Source organism: Cololabis saira, chromosome 3, assembly GCF_033807715.1.
Source record: "Cololabis saira isolate AMF1-May2022 chromosome 3, fColSai1.1, whole genome shotgun sequence".
In the NCBI taxonomy this organism is placed as follows: Eukaryota; Metazoa; Chordata; class Actinopteri; order Beloniformes; family Belonidae; genus Cololabis; species Cololabis saira.
Window position 1 is genome coordinate 35498462 of NC_084589.1, and position 19178 is coordinate 35517639.

General features: G+C 40.0%; 1 protein-coding gene across 9 annotated transcripts in view; it reads left to right on the forward strand.

Annotated features, from left to right (window-relative positions):
- The window catches only part of mef2d (myocyte enhancer factor 2d), a 121021-nt gene that overhangs the window by 65693 nt on the left and 36150 nt on the right, over nucleotides 1-19178 (forward strand). For 6 of the 9 annotated variants that reach the window (XM_061717369.1, XM_061717363.1, XM_061717371.1 and 3 more), the window contains exons 3-4: nucleotides 524-727; nucleotides 14415-14552. In XM_061717369.1, the coding sequence (XP_061573353.1) occupies nucleotides 524-727; nucleotides 14415-14552 (342 nt within the window). Of the gene's footprint in view, nucleotides 1-523; nucleotides 728-14146; nucleotides 14273-14414; nucleotides 14553-19178 lie in introns of all 9 variants that reach the window. The other 3 variants (XM_061717368.1, XM_061717373.1, XM_061717374.1) reach the window with 1 other exon arrangement.

The window sequence follows — 19178 nt, forward strand, 5'->3', positions numbered from 1 at the left end:
CATTACATCACCCACCCATACACATTAAACAGGAACACACATTAAAACATATAGAAATCCAAATGTCTTCCCTGTCAGGAATTGCATCATATTCCAGTCACTTGGAGGAACCTTGTAGTTTTTCCTTGTGATAAATAAATAGAAAAGAGTGGAATTTACCAGTTACACAGCTTCATCTTGTTAAACATGCTCAACGTTATGGGGCTAATAAAAGTTAAATGCCTCTACTTACTTTCATTGTTTATTAAGTTAATATATGCAAATTTGAAAAAAGAAAAAGAGAAAATCTGAATTTAGCAAAAATGTCCATCTATAGATCACACCAACAAAAAGAAATTTGTATTCCTGCATTTGAATGTTGTTCAGTTAGGTTTAATTTCTCTTTTTAATGAAATTAGAACATGTTTTTGTTATTCTGCATCATGTGTTATTTGAGATTTACCAGGATGGTAGTATTTCTTCTACATTCATTTTCCAGTCATCTCCTTTTCCTGATGTTTCTCATCATCCTCTCTTTCGCCAGGTGACATTCACCAAGCGGAAGTTTGGTTTGATGAAGAAGGCGTACGAGCTGAGCGTCCTGTGCGACTGCGAGATTGCCCTCATCATCTTCAACCACTCCAACAAGCTGTTCCAGTATGCCAGCACCGACATGGACAAGGTCCTGCTCAAGTACACCGAGTACAACGAGCCCCATGAGAGCCGGACTAATGCCGACATCATTGAGGTAATGCGTGGAGACGGGAGGGAAAGGCAGTGGGTATAACGGCTGTATGTCTTTATATTACAATGACTATTCCACTTGTTTACATTGAGCCAAACAGATCCAGAATAATACTCCCCTGTTAAGTGGTCTTGCATGTTGTTAATTATACAGACATGCTAAGCATTCACGTTGCTCCCTGGAGAGTAAGGAGCCCTGACCTCCGTCTTCTCCTGTTGTTTAGCTTCTAACTGTTTCTTCAGAGATTTATAAATGTCCAAATGGTGTTTGCATGCTTAGCACTTCACAGCTATGCTGTTGATGTCAGTGTGTGAGTACCTCAACATCACCGTAACTGAGCAACAAGAACAAGTTTAAATAATAGCTCAACATTTCATGGTTGGAAATGTTGCATAATATAGCCCTTTACACAATTCATTTTTATTTTATTTTAACTTTGTTTAATCTGGAAAAAAAGATTAAATACCTATGTTACAACTCAGGCAACAGGTTGGCAGTAGTTACAGTACAAGATAAAAAAAATACATGAAATCCAGGTCTTTGACTCATCTGAATGAATACTTTTTTAAATATCCATTTAAATATTCATAGTTTTGTTTGTACATGAAGGTTTAAAAGCTCTTTCTGTTTATGCTCTCTACCGGTACTTAGTTCTTTGTTTATTCTCCAGTGGGATCATTAAGATCTAGTCTTGAGTAATCTCATTTAGCCCACTGAAGACCCCAAATGAGACTTTATTAAGTCTCGTCCAGTTTATTAAGGACAGCCCAGTTCAGTGCAGTCAAGTCTATTTAACTCTTTCTACCGTCTTTGATCCAGAATGAGTCCAAGTGGCGTCTATTCAGTGTTTGCATCAGTTCACACTGATCCTCCACTTGATCGTGTTTTCAGCAAGGACAGTAAATACCATTGTTTGTCATAAACAAAATCATTCTGAATGAAAAGTTAGAGAATTCTGAGGATGCAAAAAAGAAAATATATGTTTTTTTTTGTCAAGAGTGAGATGAGATGATTTTAATACGTTTCTGGGTAAGAGACATAAAGTGCTCCATGTCGGCATAAACTTCAACAATGAGGCATCGCTTGCTTTGTTAAAAGTTGAATTGAATTGAAGTGGATGATACTTTATTAATCTCCTAAATGAAACTTTTTGTTACAGTACAATGCATGAATGTAATATATAAATATGAAAACAGTAAAAAAAAAAAAACAGCTGGAAAGTTTGGATTGCACCAGAGACCGGCGTGTGGTTAAAATCTCTAGTTTACCATTCAACATGTGGTGTGAATGTAGTCTGGCAAGAACAATGTCACAGCGGCTCCTTCATGTAAACATGTGCTGGATCACAGGACAAGCATCTGCTTTACTCTAGAACGCCGTCTCCTTTTGTGGAGTCGAGATAACGTTCCTGCAGCCACGTTTTCCCCAATCCCCATCCCCAATATCCCTGCTGTGACCTTGTCGGCATTCTGCACTTGTCAAAATATTAAAACTCCACTTGAAAAAACACTATTTTATTATTTATTTGTATAATCAAACCACAAGCACAAGTATGAGCACAATAAAGTTCTTATATTTATTTTCATCATTTCAAGTGTGGCATGAATCCCTGCTTAACGTACGTCCTTGTACATCAGTGCATTTCAGAATTGTTAAGCTCGGTCTCCCACAGTGTTGTTGAAGGTTGTATTCTCTCGATGTTTGCTGTTATAGTGGGGAACTAGACATAGAGACAGCTGGGGCTTCCCCCGCCCCTAGTCTGGCATTGGACATATTGTTACCAAGAGACCACTCAACAACCTCCACCAACAACAACAACATCAACAGCCAAAGCACAATCCTTGAACGAAACTGGAAACTGTTTCCTAGCAAAATGGCCACCACATATGTGAAGCAGTCGTTATAGCTCATATGCATGCAGGCTGGAGACCAGGTTAGGGGAAGAGGTGTGAGCGAGACCATTGAGTTATTGTTTCCACCTTTTCTCTTTCCTTTTTTTTTATTATATGAAATAATTTGTTTCTCTTCATGTTTTCTCCCTAAGGGAAGAAGCTTTGCTGGATTTTTCAGGCAAACATGGAGCATATTCACATGCTTAGCTGACCTCTTTATACATAATGGCCCTCTCATGAATTGAACACGAGATGGTTAGGTTTGATTCAGCGAGCCGTGCACGCTGCACCGCAGCTCTTCTGCTTCCTATGGAGCGTCAACTCGATGCTGGATCCGGCTTGCCTTTGAATATTATTCTCACTTGCCTTTATGCATATTGCTGCAGGACTTTGTGGTCAGTCAACTGCAAACAGTGTCAACATGAAGTCACCATCTTCCTTTTTTTCATTTCTGCTGTCAGATTAAAGTCATATTCCACACAAAACCACACAGCAGAGCAGGGGGCTTAATCAAAGAGGGTGGGGAAATAAATGGAAACTTGATGATTAGCTTTTAAACATACTTAGGCTAATGAAGCCGAGTCCTGACGTGACCTGAGTTGTTTCAGTTTCGACTCGTCTAACTCGAGTATAGTCAGATTGGCTTCGTAGTTTTGGACTGAAACATTGGGTTTGTTATAATCTGAAGCCAGAAGAGGAATAATAGTCAAGTAGTGAATGACAACCTGAAAAAAATGTGAGAATTCTGAATAATCCTTCAAAAATAAATGTCTTTCAGACCCTTTTGTTCGCGGCTAGTTTTCAACTCAGAACTTTTATGGATTAAGCTATACTAGCTTGTCCCCCAGGACTAGTGAACGTTGCCAGCAAATGATGAATTTTATCTCCCTCTGATTTATCCAATATGTTATTGGAAAAACCTGAAGGCTTCAAACACCTTCGGATTCATCTTGTGAACCCTTGTAAGGCTCATATGACCTTTGACCTCTGCTTCAAGGCTTTATTTTTCTCCAATAACTCTGAAGCTGCCCACTAACATCTTAAATTTAATTTGTCTTAAAAGTTCAGACCTGTGGCAACACGATCCATCATTTCAGTCATTTTCATTCATTGTCTTCAAGAAAAGCCAGATGGGGTTTTTTTTTTTTGCATAATACCAGTGTTTTAAAGGTGGGCCACCAAATTACCTGCTTTTTATTTGCATAAAGTTGAGCTCTGAGCTCATTTATGGCTATCAGGTTTCTCTGTTACAACTTCACTGTCTGAATTATCAAAACCTCCAATTTAAACATTTATGAGCTAGAAAAAGAGAGGTCTTTAGTCCCTGCATGGCTTATATTAGGCTTCAAATGTTTCCAGAAAGATAGTTTGGTGAAATGCTTTTGTGTTATGTTGGTCCAGGTTTAAATCCAAGAGCAGAAGTCCCACAAGTGAGCACATTTGCTCAGTCAGGCCTGCACTGGTGTGATGTTTCAGGGAAGGACTGCACCTGTCAATCATTTATTGTGACACTCTTTTAGTAGTTTTCCATCATAGCGTCCAGTGCTGTAGAAATGAAGGGCCTTCATGTCCCCGTTGACCTTTCGAAGCTCAAAACGCTTCCAGGCTACTATTGAAAACGTGCCCTCGCGCTTTAAATCTCTTTCCTTGAAAAAATTGAAGCTTGAAATACTTGAAATTAAGTCTCACATTCAGATCCAGGAGCTGCTCTCGGCTCATCTTTGTTGATTTATCTGTTAACTTCAGAAACTTTGAGTCGAGGCCATGTTTAACAGACTCAAAAATCACACTTGTTTGCTGGCGAAGCTTTATTAGGCCCAGCCTAACCCTGCAATGCACGGGTCTTGTTATGTTGTTGAATAAACGTGCAAGACGGGCTTTTGTTCTAAGTGTTTGCCTGAAACTCCAGCGTTCATTGCATAAACTTTGATTAAGTTATTGTTTTGGTGGGAAAATGGCATAAGATGTTTCAGGGTAAGACAGAAGTAAATCCAAGGGGAGTGTCATCCAATAAGAGCTTCCGTCCAGTAATTGCTGAAATCTCAAAAGTGTTTATGAAGCAGTTTTGTCTCTGAGTGGGCTGAAGGTAAAACTAAGGTGCCAGACTCAGGAGTAATTTTTTATTATTATTTTATTTCCATTCCACCACTCTGTCACTTCTTTCCCTCCCTTTTACCTTTTCCCATGGCTTCCCCTTCTCCCAATCTCCCGATTCGCCTGGCCATGACAGGTTCTTCCTTTTTCCTGCCTTCCTCTTTCTGTCTGTCCAAGAGTGTCGGCAGTAAAGCCCGTCTGTGGGCTGTATCTCCAACTGCAGATGGCTCTTAAGTGTATGCGTATGTGTGTCTTTGTGTGTATTGTGTGCCTTTGTGTGTGTGTTTGTGTCATGACAGGGCGTTGGGCAGCTCCGGGCCACATCAGCTCAAGGTCCACTGGCTCTGTTTGTGTACGTATGTGTGTATTTTCATGTGTCTTTCTCTCTGTCTCTTGTGTGTGTGTGTGTGTGTGTGTGTGTGTGTGTGTGTATGCACGCTTAAGCCCACCTCTTACTCTCTGCTTGCACACTCTGCAGTGGCCCATGAGAACACCTCATACAATATTCAGCTTTGGTGAGCCTCTCGGCTGTGTGTGTGTGTGTGTGTGTGTGTGTGTCTGTGTGTGTGTGTCTTGGAAAGCTTCCCTCCTTTACTGGCCTTTATGTTCCCACCCACCTGCCCACCCCTCTGCTTCACCTATTCTCTCTGTAGGCCAGGAGACATTTAAAACATTCCCCAGCATTTGTCCTCAGCTGTCCCCTTCACCAGATGTGCCTCAGAACACATCCTCATTATGCAGGTGTTGGTGATGCGCGCGCTGCCACTTTCCATTAGTCCTTGTTGTTTTTCATTTGCGTCTGAAAAAGAAGAGCCTGGAAAAAGCACCCCAAGATTTTGTGTAATAGTGTAGATAATTAGCAATCAAGTTCATATTTAGGGCTTTGTCTTATTTGATTGGATTTTTTTTTTCTAATAGTAAATATTACTCAGGAGGAAATTAGACCATTTATTGGTTCTTTAGTGAGGAAAATTTTGTAAAAACTTGGAGTGAGTCAACTCTGTGGGGCACTGAGGAATTATTTTTTATACGTCAGGTTTGGATAGCTATATAATGATTGTCTTGGGATGGTCTGTAGGATAAAGTTTATATCTTTTGACAGCCCAGATGTTTTCTTTAATACAATACTTCTCTGGACCGTGTAAAGATTTTATTCACCTCAGCAGAAAATAAGACAAAATCCTTATCAGCAAATGCTCTCTGTATTTCCACTACATTTATTCATTAAGCAGACAGTTTTGGATAAAGTCACTTTTATTAGACGTTCAATATCTTGCTGTGTACATTTATGATAAAGAAAAATAATGACAATAATAATGCAGAATTCTGATAGGTCAACATCCTCTGGAGCCAGATTATTGACATTTCATCCGCTTTTCTTCGTGGAAGTGCTTTATTATGTTATTATGTTCAGTTATGAGAGGGAAGAATGTCTTGACTTGACTGAATGCATTTTACTTTTAAAATGGACAGTTTTTGAGTTTCATTAATGGCTTTTAAACACTGACAAAGGGCAACCAAGTAAAGTCCCTTTATCACATAATTTCGTGATTTTGCCAGACATTTACTGAAACAAGCTTTGGTCGAGATAACTAATATCTCTGCTATTCTTTTGGATCATAAGGTTGTGCATTTGAAGGCCAAGATTGGTCGCAAAAACTAGTAGTCGTCTACTACTAGTAGTCTGCAGTGTTTGGGCTGTCAGTGGAACCCACAGCCAGTGTGACCAAAAAGACAAATTATAAAATTATGTCCAGAAATGATCTGCGGTTGGTTATAATTTGGCATCGCTGGTTGAGGATTGAGCTGAGACACACAAAAGCCTAGAGAAAAGAGAAAGAGGGAGAAGAGAGAAGGAATAGTTGGATAGTCACAAAATGTGCCCATTTGCTTCTCTGCTTCTGGGAGTCTCTCCGAGCAAGTGCTTTTGAGTATAAATTATGAAGTGTGGATGTAGTCACGCAGGAACATGCATGCATTATACGTGCACCTATATAGACACTCGTGCCGGGCTTAGGGTATGTCACAATGCTCGTCTCTGGCTGCTTAGAAGCACTTTAGTTCACATTGTGGTTTGTGTGCGTGTGCAAGCATGGATTCAGTATTCATCACACGGTTAGAAATTCTTTCACTCCAGTGCAAGCTTGAGAGGCTATACATATGCACACACAGCCTTGCTCTGAGATGCACGTGCTGCTTGAAAGCTTTAGTGTCTGTGTGCGTGTGTATGTGTATGTGTATGTGTGTGTGTGTGTGTGTGTGTGTGTGTGTGTGTGTGTGTGTGTGTGTGTGTGTGTGGGCAGCCTGCATCTCCTGTCAGAAAGTGTTAATCCGCTTGACTGCAGATCCCAATCAGGGCAAAGAAAGGAAGAGAGTTGCAGACAGAGGGAACATGAGCGAGCAAAATGCTGAAAGAGTGGCGATGAATGGTTGAGGAAATAAAGCAAGATGGGCGGAGAAGAGGGGATGCCCTTTTTTTCTTCTTTTTTTCCCCCCCTTTAAGCAGCTCAAGCAAGGCAGATCTCACCGGCGAGCTTTGCTACAGAAGCTTAAAGACTTTGGGCACCGCCCTGATTGTCCTAAGTCGCAGCCAGGGGTGCCTAACATATCTCCAAGTGACACTTTTCCTTGTCTGCTCAGTTCATTACTGATTCTGATAACTTAAACCAGTGTAAAAGGATCCTGGAAAAGTCATCACTCTCCGGACTCGTGCACCCACCAGCACCTGACCCTCCTCCTTCCCAGGCTTACACAGGTGATGCCTCTCTTGGCACGGAGACATGCTTCGTTAATAATCCCCCTTTTCTGTCCAAACTCTGAAGGACTCCCAGCTAAGACCTGTCATATCCTGACGACTTAATCTGGGCTAGACGGGGTCACTGGAAGTCCTGGACAGAGGGCAGCTGATGACTCGTGCTGGGACGTGAAACTTCCCTTAAAGCACTTTGTAAACACGATCCCTACTTAAAATTACTCATGCATGCAAATGTCTCACTTTTTTACTTTTAGCAATTGAGATACCCACATTTACACCATATCACTTAAAGTTAACTAATATTGTGCATCAAAGTCAAAATTGTTAAAAGTAACTAAACTACTACAGAACCAATGACTCGCTTTTATGGCTTGGAAAAAGCAAGTCTCATGCATTGACCACATGTCTTATAAAGTTGAAAGGCCTTTTCTGAGAATGTAACACTATTATGTTTAAATATAGGAGAAAAAAATACGTTCATGTAAAAAAAAAAAAAAAAACTATGAAAACAACTCACCCTTAATGGCACAAAAAGCCTTGTCCATCCTTCAGTGGTGAGTTCAAATGTATGCTAATCAGGCCTGAGCTGCTGTCTGTCTTCCCTGACCGACCGTGCTTGTCCAGAGGCATCATGAAGGCCAGCGAGAGCGCAGCCTCATTTTGGTTACTGATCCATAATTCCAGTCTGAGCTGATAAGGTAAAAATGTTAGAGCGGTGACAGGTTACAAAACTCTATTCATCAAAATCTAAAATACAAGTACAGGGGCTCAAATGCAAACACAGTCTTCATGTTTGGATAATGAATTCAGTATGACATCCTAGTTTTATGTTGGAAAAGATGAGTATTATCCTGCGTATCATAGAGTCTTTCATTGCATTTGCATTTCTACGGAGGTTATTCTGCTTTTGCCCCTAAATTCAGTTTGACATTGACTGTTCACACAAGAGAGCGCTAGAAGCACAGAGTGTGACTAATCATAATGAATAATTGACAGAGAGCATGACTTAAATGATACTTTGTGTGAGTGTTCTTTTTTTTTTTTTTCCGCCTGAGATTAACAGGTGACCTGAACACATTTGACATCTTACAATAGTGAGTCTGCCTTTAGTTAGTGGTAGTCAGACAGTTTCCTTTTGTTTCAAAGCTTGTCGGTTAGTGACACGAGAAGAGACGGCTGATCTATAATACAACATCCAAGGAGCTTGGCAGCTGGTTGTGTGGACACGATGTCCCATATGACTGACTGGAGGGGTGTGTGTGTGTGTGTGTGTGTGTGTGTGTGTGTGTGTGTGTGTGTGTGTGTGTGTCCCTTTATTCTGCACTTTTGTATGCGTCATGCAACAAAGGTTTTCTTTCATTACTTTATAAAAGCAAACACACATACTTCTCTGCAAAGGTTTTCTACGCTAAAGTTATTGAGAACAAGTCCCTGATAGTGAAACTTTTCAGTTATTTCAACTGCTAAATGAACCACCGATTAATGTTTCCATGGAAAGTGTATGGGGACAAAATCCACTTCCATGTGGAAAAAAATAAAAAATAAAAAAATACAGTTCCTACTTGTATTTAAAGATAATATAAAGCTTAAACTATCTGACCCCCTTGAATTAACTTACCATTTATTTATTTATTTATTTATTTATTTATTTATTGTATTTATTTTTTTATTTTTTGGGGGGGTGAGTATTTTGATAAGAAGAACAGCCAACAAGACTGTAGCTGTCTAGTAGCTGTATTTAGTTCAATATTTAGCAAATTTGAAGAATATGTTTTAAGTGTCCCAAATTACATGTTTGTATGTGTCTTTAGTCTAAATGGGACCACAGTAAACAAAGGTGCCACCATGTTTTATTAAATATGAGTGCAAACAAGTTTTAAATACCATCAACTCAATCAGATAATTTTTATCAAGGTAAAAAAATTAATAGAAGAGAGATGGACAAAAGCATTGTCATTTTCTCACTGTTTGTTTGTTTGCTTGGGTTTTTTTTTTTTTTCCATTGAGGAAAGGCCTTTCCTGTTGGTTATTTGGGGTAAAAAAAAATAAAAAAGCACATTACAGGCACTTTAAATTGTATGGAGATTTCATTCCCGCCCTTAGAGGGGCATAAGGAAGGAACAGTGAGGAGAGAGAAGGATGGAAAGAGTGACGGGGGTAGCTGTGGGAACAGCTGACAGAGTAGGGCAAAAGAGGACAGAGCGCGACAGAGAAAAGAGGGAAAGAAACTAGCAGTTGAGTAAAAGAATGTGGATGAGAAGATACGAGCAGCCAGGGAGAGTCCCGTGCTGAGGCATTAAAAGAAGGAGGGATGGAGAAAAAAAGAGAGAGAGAGAGATGTTAAGACCTGAATAACACAGGACAAGTGTGAGACTTTGAGAACTGAAAGAGATGAGAAGAGAAAGAGATAGCAACAGCGTTTCATGAGGAACTGGAAACCGAGTGCGGGCGAGCGGACACACGGGTGGGCGAGAGACCAAGCCAGAGGGGAAGGATGGGAGGGTGGGAGAGGAGGAGGAGGTGGGGGCGGGGCTCGTAAGCAGCCACAGCCAGTTAGAGGCCGCCGTGGTCCTCTGCTTGGTGATTCTTACCCTGGCAACACAAAAGAGACGGGGAGAGGGGGGAAAACGGTGGACAGGTAGACAGATGGCTGACTGACTGAGAGACAAGCTGATCAGTGTGTGTGTGTGTGTGTGTGTGTGTGTGTGTGTGTGTGTGTGTGTGTGTGTGTGTGTGTGTGTGTGTGTGTGTGTGTAATGTAACACAAAATCTCCACTGTGAGAGAGTGGGAAGAAAAACACAGAAACTCTGTGGGAAAGTTGCCCATGTTTGCACAGTAATGTTCACAAAATATCACTTGAGTTTACATGACAGAAAGAGGGAGACAAGTCTGTCATATTCCAAAAGAAAAGAGAGAGAGAGAGAGTGTGTGAAGTAAGCGCAGACCATGAAGCTTTTCTGTAATGTCTGCATCCACATATGTTGATCTGCCACTTTACATATGAACTTAAAGCTATAACAACTAACTAATGCGGAACGCTGGGCAGAACTTCCTCTGGACTCTTGAAATGACCAATCAGTCGGCTTTGTTAGGAGTCCTTTAACAAGAAAGGCTTTAATATGAAACCAGCTATTTCATGAGAACTACTGATGAAGTCAGTGGAAACAAGTATGTGAATGAATGGATAAATGTTTTGGATATGCTTGGACAACATTGTGAAGACAGTCATCAAAGATGGTGTCATGTTTATTCCAATAAAAACAGCTTATGAAGTTCTTTTTTGTTTTGTTTTGTTTTATGTTTTCTGTGTTCTCGTGTTGGCTTTCACATTTTTCTCTGACTGAGCTGGATGACTTCTGACTCGTCTCTGCTAGACATTCCCCAATATGGCATAAATTATCTGTGTGAATGTTGTTTTTTCCTCTCTAGTTGATGAGAAGAGAAATACTTCCTCAGTTTAAAGCAGTATGAAACATGATTAGAAGCATTCATTTTATGCATATTGCAAATTTTGTATCACTTGACTTCTTATTTTACTTTTGCATTTATAAGGTTTTTGTTGTTTGTTTTTTTCCTGCCTTTAATCATAATCATAACAAGTGATGCCCAAAAGTGAAAAAGTTTAGTCGAAGTTTTAATGAGTTTGAGTTCTCCTAAAGGTCAGATGGAGATGTAGTTTATTGTTGTGATGAGACGGGTATTTGCTGCCTTGTGAAAGCCAACGCTGCATCTATAGCCATAGTGATTTTAGAATAAAATAAATGTGCTTCATTATACGTGAACAGCACGGCAACATGGTTCCAGTGCCATTACAGTTTTGTTAGAAGTCTCTTTGTATGCTGACAGTCAGGGCAGGAGGTCCACGCCTCCATCACGTCCTCCACGCAGCCTTCTGTCACATGTCATTATTGTTACTCTTGAAAACTGTTCTATTTCTGTTTATTTTCATGTATTTCTTGCAGTGGCTATTTGTTTTCCTCAATTTTTAGGTCACAGCGAACACAAATGTGTACAAAAAAACCACCACCAGGGAATGTGTTTTCTATAAACTGTTGATAACAAAGCTCATGGTGACGTTTTCTGCCAAATTGTAGATCAGAGCACTGACTTGCTCTGCTGGGATGGACCAGGTGAAGCAGCACGCCGTCTCTGCACTTGATCAAAGTTTTCTAATAATTAATTTCTATGGGTAGATAAAATCCAGCTTTGACACTGTTATGATAATAATAGCTTTGAGTTTTAATGAGACTCATCTCCAAGAATATCATAATTGTTAATACTGAAGGTCTCTACATTCAAATACAATCAAGACCCTGTTGTTCTTGCTTTTTTTGAGGATTTAAGGTTAAATTATCTAAAATAAGATGAATCTTGCTGTTCTCTGGGTTTAGTCTGAACTTCTTGCAGATGCGAGTTTCGGCTGGCTCCTCTCCCAAAGCTGAGCCGCGTGGACTTGAGTTATTTTTTCTCTGCTGAGATTCTGCAAGGTGGGAATCACAGATTGCCGACACCTGAAACAGCAGGTGGTTTTCAATTAAAGAAAATGTAGGATGTGTGAAATAAAGAGTATGATCTTAGCATAGCTTCTTTGACATATTACATATTCTTTTAAAGATACAGCTATAATGAGATTTGGATATCACAGGTTTTTTAGTCTTGTATAACTTAACAGATCACTTGGAAGATGTGGAAGTTTTAGTTAACTCTAGCTTTTCAGGCAGCTTTTTTCTTTCACGTGATCTGCTGAGCACATAAAACCCCAGACAAAGTTAGATTTGTAACTCCCTGGTGGGGAAAAAAGAGAAACTAGACCCCATAGTCAAAGGTAGGGTGAAAGCCATTGATTGGGCAGGATGAATCCTAAATGAATAAGCATAAAACAAAAAGGTATGCAGGTGCAAGTATGGACGTTTCATATGATTTACTCCTTTATAAATAACCAATCCCCTCACATTCATTTCATTGATTCGAATGGATTGACATGACCTCTATTGTGCCAAGATTATCATAGCCTTTTGTACAAAATTTTAAGAGCAGCTGAATTATCACGTCTCAAATGCAAACAGAGCAGTTTTTTTTAAGTGCACTGTAGTCTTTTTTTTCTTCTCGGTGAGCTATTTCTCAGTTTTTCACCATTATGAGTTACAGCTCACATTAAGTTCACAGAAGGCTGTTGAGCTCCGTTTTTATGTTAGAATCTATCCGCTCGGTTCTGTGGTCAAGGGCCCACCAGACAAAGCTACTTAACAGCAAATCTTGTTTGGCACAATCCTCTCAAAATTAGAGCCTCTTTATCTGTCCTTCTCCCTAGTGTCCCTCTCTTTCTTGTTGCCACTTCACATGTGAGACAGCATTGTCACAACCTGACTGCTGTCGGTACCGACGCCACTCTGGGTCTCCTCTCGCCTTGTTTACCCTTTTAGCTTTGCTTCAGCACTTTTCTCAGTGCGAAGCTTAACACTTATTAATAACTGTGTAGATAAGGGGGTGTATGTTTAAACGAGTCTTTACTGTGTTTTCTGATGTGTGGCTCATATTTAAACAGGTTTTTTCTCTAACAACCACATTCTCTCCTCTTTATAAAGCTGGTGTGTTTAATTAGGCGACATCCGTTTGATTTCAGAGCCTTCTGAGTTTAGAGTTGAAGTCTCTATGTATTTATTCTCCTTTTTTAAGCTCAGTCTCCTTCAGAGCACCTGCTGGGCAGGTGGTAATAACCTGCTTCCACGTGGGTGGGCAAGGCGGCAAAGGTTTGCCCTGCGTAATCGATTGAGGATTAGCAGAGTCCATTTTTCTACTTGTAAAAAATATTTACAGGAAAAAAAAGGAAAATAAAATAATCTATTTTATGCAATCTTCTGGGTCAAGCTATTTATCTGACCTTAAATGCTTCATATTTAAATGAATGAACAGTGTGGGAGTCGATGTATGTGGCGCAATCGACATGTTCATCTGGGTTTCAGAAATGGTTTTATGTAGAGGGTTTTAGGGCTGGGCGATATATCGAGATTTTAATATATATCGATATATTTTCGAACACGATATGGTACGAGACAATATCGTTTATATCGATTAAAAAAAAAATATATATATATTTTTTATGATTTTGATATAGCTTATTTTGTAACAAATTGACTTGAATGTTTTATCTGAGATTTGCACAAATGTTTTGTTATTTGCACAACTGTCAACCTCAGTGGAAAAGTCTGCCTGTTACTGTCTACATTGTATTAATTGCACAGTGTATTTTAATTTAATTGTTATGCAGGAAAGGGATATTTGTTTTATTTTATTCAAGAAGCATTTTTATTCTATATATGCAGGCAGTTTATTTTTATTTAATTTGTTTTATACATTTTGATATTGTGCAGACCTCTGTTAATAAAGGTACCTGTGTGACATTTGGCACGAGGCTTTGTATTAAAACTGACTGTTTTTTTAAGGGTTTGCCTCAGAAAAAAACCCCCAATTAAGGCACAGAAAAAATATCGAGATATATATTGAGTATCGCCATTCAGCTAGAAAATATCGAGATATGACTTTTGGTCCATATCGCCCAGCCCTAGAGGGTTTACAAACTGGTGTTGGAAAGTAAAGAAAAAAAGGTATTAAAAAGTCTGGATGAAAGATGTAAATATGCCTCCTCCTTCTCCTCCTCTACCCCTCTTTGATCGCTTCAGACGTTGCGAAAGAAAGGCTTTAATGGCTGCAACAGCCCCGAACCCGATGGCGATGACTCCATCGACCAAAGTCCGCTAAATGACCGCAAGACAGAAGACCTGGACAGCCTCTTCAAACGCTACGGCGTGAGTACCATCACACTTTGGTCACCTTATCTAACCTTCTCTTTCTGTTCTTCTTCTCTTCCTCTATCTACCGTCTCCTCTCTCTGTCTCTCTCTCTCTCTATGTGCCTTCTTTTTCTTTTTCTTTTGTTTGGGGAACGAAGGCTCTGAACAAGAAAGAGCACCGGGACTCTGAGAGCCCAGACCCCGAGGAGCCCTTCTCCCTCACCCCCCGCACTGAAGAGAAATACAAAAAAATTGACGAGGAGTTTGATAAAATGATGCAGAACTATAGGCTGTCAGTGAGTACCTCCCAGCACTCTGTGTAACCCTGCCCCCTCCTCATATTGGTACTTTGCTGCTGCCGCTGACCAGATAAAGTTTCCAGATGCTGATAGCAGTCTGATTACTCACAGAGCACTTGCATTCACCATTCCCCCCCATCCCTTTACCTCACCTCACCTTTTGCCGACAGCACCTATCTCCACCCATGAAATCACTTCCCACAAACCAACGTTGCTCCATCGTTGGTGCGTGCCTGAGAAAGAAGGCAAGGCAGAGCAGTCAGATTTCCCTAACCCCTTTCTCACAGAATACAAAGTTAATAAATGGCTTTATCAAAAAGAAAAAAAAAATGTTTTCAAATTTCATGGTTTTATCAAACCAACACATCAAAAACTAGACATTCATTTTACAGAGGAAAACAGGTTAAAGCTCAGTCCTGCCTTGTTTTATACATAAACTGCTTTTAAAAACTACTTTGGATGAAAAAAAAGTAAATTCAATCAAATATGTCAAATTTGAAAAAGTAAGATGGAAAAAGTCAAAGCAGTAAGCACAACAAAAAAATCCAGCATGGGATTATTCTTTATACGTTACTGTCAGCACAGCGAGGAGCGTCCTCAGGAGTAATAGTGCTGTGATAAACTGTTCAGCAGACAACAAAAATACACAATAATAAAATATAATAATATAATAATAAATATAGAGAGAGGATTGTCAAATAGGTCCATGTTTTTTCATAGAGGTTGGCATAGCAACCAGTATTGTTGGCGGAAATCATATTTTACAGAAATAATCAACACTATGCACATTTGAGTTGATTGAATGGGTGAAAATACCAAACGTGTAACACTTACAAATAGTAAACAAGGAATCATGCAATTGCAGACATATATTGTACAGCAGGTCTTAGAAATCCAGAGTGCAGTTATGACATGTGTAATATTAACAATGTTATTGAGGTCAGTTTACTCTCAGCACAGTGGTCCCCCCCCTCCCGCCCACCCCCCGCCGGCTGGATGCGGTCCTGACATTATCCAGGTTCTGCCTCCTAACTGGCACTCATCCAAACCCCTTTTACTGCTCCGCTCCTTTGCCAATTTCTCTGTGATTCATTTTTTTCCTCTGTGCTCAATAATGCCATTAATGTCACTTTAATGAGTAGCACTTAATTTACACCCCCTCTTCCTGTCTGCCTGCCTGTCTGATCGGTCACTTGGGCATCCGACGCAACGACATTCAGGTGCTGCCGGAGAGCGAAGCTGCAGAGACTCCTAAAAATGATGCCTTGATGGATAATAAAGTATTATTTTTATAACACCTTTCTGAGGAACGTGTTTTTTACAGGAAGGGTTATGGCAAGTCTTGTCAGATGGATGTTCACAAGAGCGCTTTCACACAGAGGAAACTTATAAAGGAGAAATTTTTAAGGTTGCTGGAGTGCAGTAGGCAGAGGTTTCCATAAAATGGAGCTCTAATGGAAAAGACCACATCTTACTTTGCAACAAACTTTAACCTGGAAATAGTTAATAGGGCACTCACTATCTGTGGATTTTAACGGTCAGGAAAGCTCATACAGGGCAATACTTTTAGGGCAAGGCCATATAAGGCTTTGAAGGAGAGCAGTAACATTTTATAATCAATATGAAATCTGACAGTGAGCCAGTGTAGGAAGGCAAGTAAGTGGTGATGGGCCTTTTTGCCTTTTTTTGGCTGGTAATTAGTCTAATTACACCATTTTGAATCAACAAGTAGCAGTGGCACGAGCAACTGAGATCTGAGTATAGTTCAGTACTCAAGAAGAAAACAGACCAAAGCACACAAAACTTTTTTTTTTCCTATGAACTTAATTAAACCATACCCAGTTTGAAGAATCTGGTTAAACAAGGTTTTATGCCAAACCTATGTTTCTCAAACATCTGCTTTACCTGCAGAAGTGGAAGTTTTCAGAACATTCACAGACTTCTTTGAAAAACAAAATGAGCCTGAATGTATAATTCAAACATTAATAGTTAGGTCTATAACGTTATTAATTTGGCAGTTTCCAAAAAAGCAGGAACAGCCAGTTGTGAAAATCACTCCACCAATTTGTGGACATCTCGTATCTGAGCAGGCTTAACGGAGAAAGCAAACAGCCTCTGAGTTTAATCAGTTCAACCAGTTTCTCTCGTCCTGAGTTCGACGCAGCCTCTCTGTGCTGTATGAGCTGAAATGGCTCTTAAAAGCTTTTCTCCACTGAGAAAGCTAAGTCAGAAGGAGAATAGAATTCAATCTACTACCCCAAGAGACTTACAGCTCTTAGTGTACGTGAACGGGATGGTAGCTGAGCTCTCCTGGCAGGTAGCATCCTCCCCAGCACGCTGCCCCTCAGTGTCTCCGCCAGCCTCCCTCCCTCCTCGCCAGGTTCCCCCAGCACACTTTTCTCCAGAAGCCAGCAAATTTAAGTGTACAGCACAACCCACCACTCCTTCCCTCCTCATCATAATCCCCCCCGCACGACAGCTAGGGGCCGGGATCTACATGTTTAATCCCACTTGTACTAAAGTGCCTCCTGAGGCAGGGAGAGAGTGGCGAGGCAGTTGGTGGGACATGCGGCTAGACGAACCATGAGCTCGCATATCTGCTCCCGTTACTCCCGTAGGAAAAATAGGAGTTCTCTGGTTTGATTCAGGTCTTCTTTCTCAGTTAGGAAATTGAATGGAAAATAGGTTGCCCCTTTTCCTTTTAACAACAACTTACATGGAGCTAAATGCTTTTTTTCAGTGCACTCTCATCATAAGTGTTAACTAAAACATGGTCCACTGAAATAACTACACAGTACATCACATGGTATTTAGCTTTTAAATGTTTGCCTTTCAATAATCAGTACATATTTGATTATTCTCAGGGCAAAGCCTTTCCTTATTCCACCTCAACTTGCTGTTGAGTGTATAATTAAAGAGGAATTAAATTAACAATAATATACTAGTCAATTTCGGAGACATTTAATGGTCACTTAAGCTTTTTCCACCTTGAATCCACTCATTTCCATCTGATGCTAGCATACAAGGTGCAACACTGCTGAAGATAAAAAGAAAAAATTGAATAAACTTGAAAGGCTTCCAGGGCAAGAGTAAAGTAAAGAGAAACAAGGCCATCAGTTTGAGGCATTTTGATTTACTGTTGCATCCAGGAAACGCACCCTTGCTGAGTGAGCTACTCTGAGGGAAAATAGGTTAGCCTTCTTCCCGCTCCCTGTTTTTTCACAGAAGAGCCCTTGAGCTTCCTGATGAGAGCCTCAGGAAAAGCTCCTGGTCAATTATTTACCTAACAGCCCCCCCCCCCCTTTCTTTTTCCCCCCTCTCCCTTCCTCAGTGCTAAATCCGCAGGATAACATACAGCGCCCTCTTAACCATCCTCCCACCAATTAGGAGCGTTGGTGTTAAACGGAATTGACGCGAGAGTGGTAAATGTGGCAAAAACATCAATTAATTATCTTTGCAACCTTGTGCAGAATGAGGTGAGGATACAATAAAGTCATGTTCACAGGACAGCCCAAAAAGTTTGGGAGTAACCCCCCCTATGACCTAGGAACCAGGAGTCGGCACGGTCAGAGAAGTCCTTGCAGACAAGTGGCTGAAATCAAATTCTGGCTGCGGACTGGCAGCAAAGAAACACATACTGTAGCAGTTCACTCATGAGCGTTAGACAGGCAGCCGGAAGAACGCTTTAGATAAGTGAAATGGACAAATCTGCACTTTTTATTAGTGTTTTAAACAGCCGGCATTCAGATATATGGCTGCTTTTAAAAATAGTCGTAAAATTAAGTGGATATGTTTGACTAAATAAAATATATCTTATCTACAATTTTACTTTTTATGTTCCCAGTAAAATATAAAATAATCTTTCCTCAGTGTTAGTTGATGCTAATATTGTAAGTAAATCATACATCTGTAGATACAAACCACTTTAATTTTTCTTTCTTTGTTCCCCATAAAGGCAGCATAAGCCAGCATTCAATGCAAGGGACATAATGTGGTTAACTGTTGATAGACAATATATGGGAATAAATCTTAAACCTATTATAATCGTGTCTAAATAAATAGATCAACATTGACAAAAAGGGGAACACCTCTGTGAAGAAGAATCCTTTCCCGTCCAGCCTCTGCGTTTACTCATCTTCACCCTCTTTGCATTAACTCTGCTCCCCCACCCACACATTTATTCTCCCCTTCTCTCTAAACTTTACCTCCAGCTTGGCCGGTGTGCATTGATGCAATGCTGTTAACTGCTATCTCACCACACAGCTCTGTCTGCACAGCCGCTCAACCTTTGCAAACGTCCTCTTAGCGGTTTAATGTATGAATTTTAAATATTAGACGCAGAGAAGGTTACTTTGGTAAGCAGTTGAGGGGGAAAGTTGATGTGTTGTGTTTGCCTTACAAGGTAATTTGGTGCTTCATTTTTGCAGATTTAAAATTTTACAAGACTATCAGAGGATTTTTGTGGCAAAAAAAAAAGAAAACCAACAGAGTTCTCCTTATTTGACAGGAGACAAAAATATATTTAAAAAATTGCAGGAACTTACAACTAATAGTTTTTATCCATTGCTTAAGTTAAAAACCAACAGATATTTTATTTCTAAATTGGACAAAATTAAAAATTGT